This window comes from Chondrus crispus, genomic scaffold, assembly GCF_000350225.1.
Source record: "Chondrus crispus Stackhouse genomic scaffold, scaffold_221, whole genome shotgun sequence".
Classification (NCBI taxonomy): Eukaryota; Rhodophyta; class Florideophyceae; order Gigartinales; family Gigartinaceae; genus Chondrus; species Chondrus crispus.
Window position 1 is genome coordinate 108,589 of NW_005179097.1, and position 5,921 is coordinate 114,509.

The following is a 5,921-nucleotide window of genomic DNA, read 5'->3' on the forward strand; positions in this document are numbered from 1 at the left end:
TGGAGCGAGGCGGGGGGAAGAAGAGAGGGGAGAGGGCCCAGAGTCGCCATTGATGGCGGGGACGCACGGGTGGTGGGGGGGTAAGGAAGGAATGGTTGGGGTGGGAACCGAATGGGGGGTGAAGAAGAAATGGTGGGGGTGAGGAACGAATGTTGGAGGTGAGGAAGAAATGGTGCCCGCACTACACGCCCGGCCCCGCCTGCACGCCATCCCTCGTGTTGCGGTCGACGGCAACAGCCATCCCGTGGAAGGCGTCTCCGTCGTCACAAGAGTCGATCTGATCACCCGCGTCCTCGGCATGAAGCGGGCGACAGCTTTAAATGGACTGCAGAGGGCTTCGCTTCCCATACAGCCCTCGGTATTTTCGAGTCTGCAGACGTTCAGGTTAAATCCGTTTCCGTCGAGCGCGTCGAGCTTGTCCTTACCATCAAAGAACGCCCGAATTGCCGCGTTGAACCGAACGCTGGCATCACTTCAGACGGGCGCATGTAACTAAGTCGCGGAGAGCGTCCAGGCGAACCCGTCAGAACGCAGCACGCCAGATACGTCCATTTTTTAAACCGTCCTGCAAAGCAGTATCGCACACATGACGCGCTTCCCCATCGACTGTCCTCGGTCTGGTCATGTGCTCGACGTGGAGAGCTCAATCGAGAAGAAATTTAATAAGGCCGCCAAGATTTTTCGCAACACAGTTGTCTGGCTGGCACAATACGTGGAGGTGGGCCCATATGCTTCTATTGCGGCAGGTCTCAATTTGGGTATCAGCTTGGGTAATCTACCCTGGCATGAACAAAAATCGCTGGAGGTGTCATGAATGTGCGCTGCGCGTATCGCGCGCACCCGACGCGCCGATCGGTGGCCTCAGGCGGCCCCAGCAGCTCGGGTTTGGACGCTGAGAGGTCCACGCTATGATTTGCGACGCGAGAGGGGGGAAGGGGAGGGGTTAGAGGGCAAAGGACACCAATGGCGGGGGGCGGGCGGGTGGTGGGCGGTAAGGAAGGAATGTTGGGGGTGAGGAAATAATAGTGCACGTATTACACGCCCGGTCCCCAACGACTAACAACTTAAGAGGTTGAGAATAGAATGGTTGGGGGCTGAGGAACGAATGGTGGGGGGAGGAACGAATAGGGGGGTGAGAATGGAATGGTGCACGCACTCTACGCCCCGCGGCCAACGATTAACAACCGCACTACTCACCCTTCCGGGGGTTAGGAAGGAATGATGGGGGTGAAGAAGGGAGCCGGGATCAAGTGGCGGGGGTAGTGACGCCGGGAGGGGGGCTTTAGCGAGGAAAGAGTGGGTAGTGAGGTTGTCAGTCGCTGAATGCGGGTCGTGTAGTGTGTGCTGACAAATCCAGCGGCAAGTGCGGGCGGGTTACAGGGGCGGGGCAGCTCTTGGAAACGGCGCTGCCAAGGATATAATTTCTGAGTCGACATATTTTTATTGAAGTAAAGAAGTATCCGAACCGTTGAAAGTCTTGAATGTACACTACAGACACCGGGATTTGGAACTTGATTGCATATAATCAGAAACGATAGGGGCTATCGTCTAATTCGTGGTCGAAGAAGACCAAAGCTGCATAGAATGTCTGCAGCTCTTTCTCTCTCGTCCGTGCTCTCTCTCGTGCGGGCATGCCCTCTCTGCATTTCTTGCTCCAAATGTAAAGTGTTCTGTGTATGAACAAAAGGGTTCCCTTGGACCTCGTTTTGTTCGGCTGTATCCAGTGTTTCAAAGTAGGTTTGATCATTTGTATCCAGTAAATAATTGTTCATGTTGCCGCAAACAACAACAATAAGTGTGCTGCATGCCACCGAAAATCGCAGGGGAGACCAAAAAAATGCCAAAGCGAGAAACCAACATGCCAAAGGCCTGTTCGACCGTTATCCCACAGGACGACAAATAAAAGTTAAACGCATCTTGTCTCTGCGATAAACCAAATCCGCCGTATGGTGTCAGAACATGCCGACTGTTGGCATACCCGTCATCTGCAGCAATTCGTGCCCATGAGGGCAGATTACCATTTTTGACCACAGAGTGCAGTAACGTGGCTTGAAAGGCAGTTGAATCATGTGTACTTCCGGCATGGCAAGCAGACACAAATACAAACTTGTAGTTTGCGGCAACAGAAGCTTGCACGCACAAAGCATAGAACCCCTTGCGGTTGAAGTATTTTCGAGGGTCGGGCGTGTCGTTCAACGTACGCTGGCGTATTTTCATTGCAATACCATCTAGAGCTGCTATAATGCCTTCCAAGGGAGAATTGCATAGTAGTTGGAATTGTCGTGCTGCAATACTGCAATCTGTTTCTGATACTGGAAACTCAATTGGAGCAAGCAAGACCTTTGTTAAGCGTTTGTATTGTCTCATGAAAAAAATATATGTGGTAGACCTTGCCACGCCGTAAGGCCATCCCGTGTCCAAATAGCTTCCCCTTGCCAAAATTCGCATAGTAATATAGAGCATTGTTTCGACACTTTTGGTAGAGTTGGAACAATTTCTTCGGACTTGCGTTCTTTCAAGCTCTGGACGCAACTGGTTGCACAGATATCGAAACTGGTGGGGTGACAGCCTGTACAATCTTATGAAAAGATCTTCACCAATAGTTGCCAGATGTGCATTGAGATTAAAGTTTTCTCGTGTGTTTGTAATCTCTTGTTGACGGAAAACACAGCATCTCATGGTCGCTTGCACGACTGCAGACAGTAAAACTTGCATTGTCTCCCTGGTGGGCCTTCGCTTTTCGATCTTTGATAGTATGCGCATCGGGAAAGCCCGCCGAGCCAGACGACGGCGAAAGGGAGCACGCATGGTACGTTAATCAAGCAGGGAACGACACTGTACGAGCACGCCTAGCCTATAACCTAATACTCCCCACTTGAGTGCGACATGATTGGGTGTCCGTAAACAGTTTCCAAAATGTTTTGGACCGGATCCAAGATGGAAATTGGAAATCGGTGCCCTGCTGTACAATTTCCGATTTCCAAATTTCCGACTTTCCAAAACACCTAGAACGCCCCTGAGAGACCCCTCATCACCAATAGCGAGAACCTCCCTCAGCGAGAACCTCCCTCAGCGAGAACCTCCCTCAGCGAGAGCCTCCCCCAGCGAGAACCTCCCTCAGCGAGAACCTCCCTCAGCGAGAACCTCCCTCAGCGAGAACCTCCCTCAGCGAGAACCTCCTCAACAACCCCCCAACCATGACCCCAGCCACGACCTCTCCTACCCCCACGCCCGCGCAGGCGCGCATCTCCACGACGCTGCAGGCCGCGCTGCGCACCTCGCTGCTCTCCGCGGACGCCCCGGTGGCGCTCTTCTACGACCTGGCGCGGCTGTCGGCCACGTGCCGCGAGCTGGTGGCGGCCTTCCCGCCGTCGGCGCTGCACGCGTTCGCGCTCAAGGCGGCGCCGTTCCCGCGGCTGCTGCGCCACCTGCACGCGTCGGGGCTGGGCGCGGAGTGCGCGTCCATCGCGGAGCTGGGGCTGGCGGCCGCGGCGGACATCCCGCCGGCGCGCGTCATCTACGACTCGCCGGCCAAGACGGACGCGCACCTCGTCGCGGCGCTCTCCGCCGGCGTGCACGTCAACGCCGACTCGTTCGCCGAGCTCGCCCGCATCGCCGAGCTGATGCCGCTGCACGCGCCGCGCCCCGCCGCCTCCGTCGGGCTGCGCGTCAACCCGCAGCTCGGCTCCGCGTCCATCGCCGAGACGTTCACGGCCGCCGCCGCGTGCAAGTTTGGCGAGCCGCTGCGCGAGGCCCGCGCCGACATCCTCGCCGCGTACGCAAAGTTCCCTTTCCTCGACACGGTGCACGTGCACGTCGGGTCGCAGGGCTGCGGCATCGACACGCTCGTCGCCGGCGCGCGCGAGGCCGTGGCGCTCGCCGACGAGGTGAACCGCGGCGTCGCCGGGCGGGTCCGGCAGATCGACATCGGGGGCGGCCTCTCCGTCGACTACTGGTCGGACGGCGAGGGCAGCAGCTTCGCGGAGATGGGCGACAGGCTCCGCGGCGAGGTGCCCGGGCTGGCCAAGTACCGGGTGGTGACCGAGTTTGGACGGCGCGTGGCCAGCGCGGCGGGGTTTGTCGCCGCGCGCGTGCAGGCGGTGAAGCGGTCGGGCGGGCGCACGTACGTGGTGTGCCACGCCGGGGCGGACCTGCTGGTGCGGCCCGTGTACCAGGGCGACAAGTGGGGGCACCGGGTCGAGGTGTACGACGCGGCGGGGCGGCTCAAGGGCGGCGAGACCGAGACGGTGGACGTGGCCGGGCCGATCTGCTTCGCGGGCGACGTGATCGCGCGGGATCGGGAGCTGGCGCGCGCGCAGGAGGGCGACTGGATCGTGGTCAGGGACGCCGGGGCGTACACGCTGAGCATGTACTGCAGGCACACGAGTCAGCTGACGCCGCCCGTGTACGGCGTGGGCGAGGCGGGGGTGGTGACGACGATTTGCAGGGGCGAGACCGTGGAGGACGTTGTGCGGTTCTGGGGCGGGGGGGGCGGGGGGGGGAAGTGAGAGGCGCGGGGCGGAGGGGGCGCGGGGGCCTATCCCTCCTGCTGTAGGAAATGGGCGTGACAAGCAGGTTTTCAGGGAGTTAGAAATTCTAACTATTCTAACTTAGAATAGTAAGTACACGTGTACAATTGGTGCAAAAGCTTTGCACATTATACTGTAATACTGTAGAGAATTGTGTGCATAGAGACCTTTGAACTTGAAACTTTGAAGCTTTGTGTTCCAAATTACCCTTTTTTCCAAATTCTATCCCTCGCTGCTTCAAACTTTGAAGCTGTGTTCCAAATTACCCTTTTTTCCAAATTCTATCCCTCGCTGCTTGAAACTTTGAAGCTGTGTTCCAAATTAGCCTTTTTTCCAAATTCTATCCCTCGCTGCTTCAAACTTTGAAGCTGTGTTCCAAATTACAGAGTAAAGTCTCGATAAGCTGCGTACCGGATATGATGAACTGTCTCGGTACCGTGAACCGAAGGACTATGAGGGAGGCGCCACCCCGCTTTTTTGGCCCAGAATCGACGTTTTTGTATTTCTAAGGTGAACCAGACTCTATAGAACGAACTACGCGATACCATGAACATAAAAAATATGAAAAACCCAGAGTTCACTTTATCGAGGCCGAAATGCGCACTAGAAACGAACCATCAACGAATACAGAAGCTATCAATACGTCCTTGCTTCAGATTCATACGTTGAAGTCTCCGTACGCGGCTGAATGAAAAGAAAGGGAGGCTGAATCACAACGGGAAGAGCTCTGGATGTCCGATTGCGCCCGTCGACGTCGCCCGTCGATACACAGTGTCAGAGGAAGTGACGTTATGTGCCTTGCTGTACCTGTACAACGGCTACACGTGTACATGAGCAGTTCCGCCACTGTGAACTGGCCCGGTAAGGCGAACTCGGTAGGTTGCTCGGAAGCGCCACATTTCGGTTCACCATATCGAGACTTAACTCTGTAGCCTTTTTTCCAAATTCTATCCCTCGCTGCATGTCCTCGCTGCATGTCCTCGCTGCATGTCCTCGCTGCCGGCTTTGTCGTCGGTTGCGGTGCTTCCTCGCTGCGGCGCTGTTACCATTTCCTACAGCAGGTGCGTCAACTCCGTCGCAAAAAATAACCGCTTAACAATAAAGGTTACCCTTGGTAACCGGCAGGACCGGGCGAATGAGGGGAATCGCGCTTTTTACAGTATTGTCGTGCCTTCGTTTTGGAGCTTCGTTTTGGAACTCGGGACAGTCAGTGACTTCCGCCACGTGGCCACTCGCCCGCAGACGTCCGTTAATTCCGCTCCCCTTCTCCGCCACCCTTCCAGTTCAACTCCCCGTTCACCTCTCCCTCCCTTCCAGATTATCGCCCTCCCCCCTCCTCATCTATTTTGCAATGGGCCTGACAGCTTCACCGACGACAAGCGGAATTATTTA

General features: G+C 56.4%; 2 protein-coding genes; one reads left to right on the forward strand and one right to left on the reverse strand.

Annotated features, from left to right (window-relative positions):
• The first annotated feature begins 3,197 nt into the window (after positions 1 to 3,197).
• On the forward strand, positions 3,198 to 4,508 carry CHC_T00004243001 (hypothetical protein). The gene has a single exon (XM_005715536.1). It carries the CDS (start codon positions 3,198 to 3,200, stop codon positions 4,506 to 4,508), a length of 1,311 nt encoding a protein of 436 aa, XP_005715593.1.
• A 574-nt stretch (positions 4,509 to 5,082) lies between these two features.
• CHC_T00004244001 (hypothetical protein) lies at positions 5,083 to 5,361 on the reverse strand. XM_005715537.1 is given in 2 exon segments: positions 5,083 to 5,187; positions 5,188 to 5,361. The coding sequence occupies 1 exon segment, from the start codon at positions 5,359 to 5,361 to the stop codon at positions 5,188 to 5,190; it is 174 nt and encodes a 57-aa protein (XP_005715594.1). The 3' UTR covers positions 5,083 to 5,187.
• Positions 5,362 to 5,921: the final 560 nt, after the last annotated feature.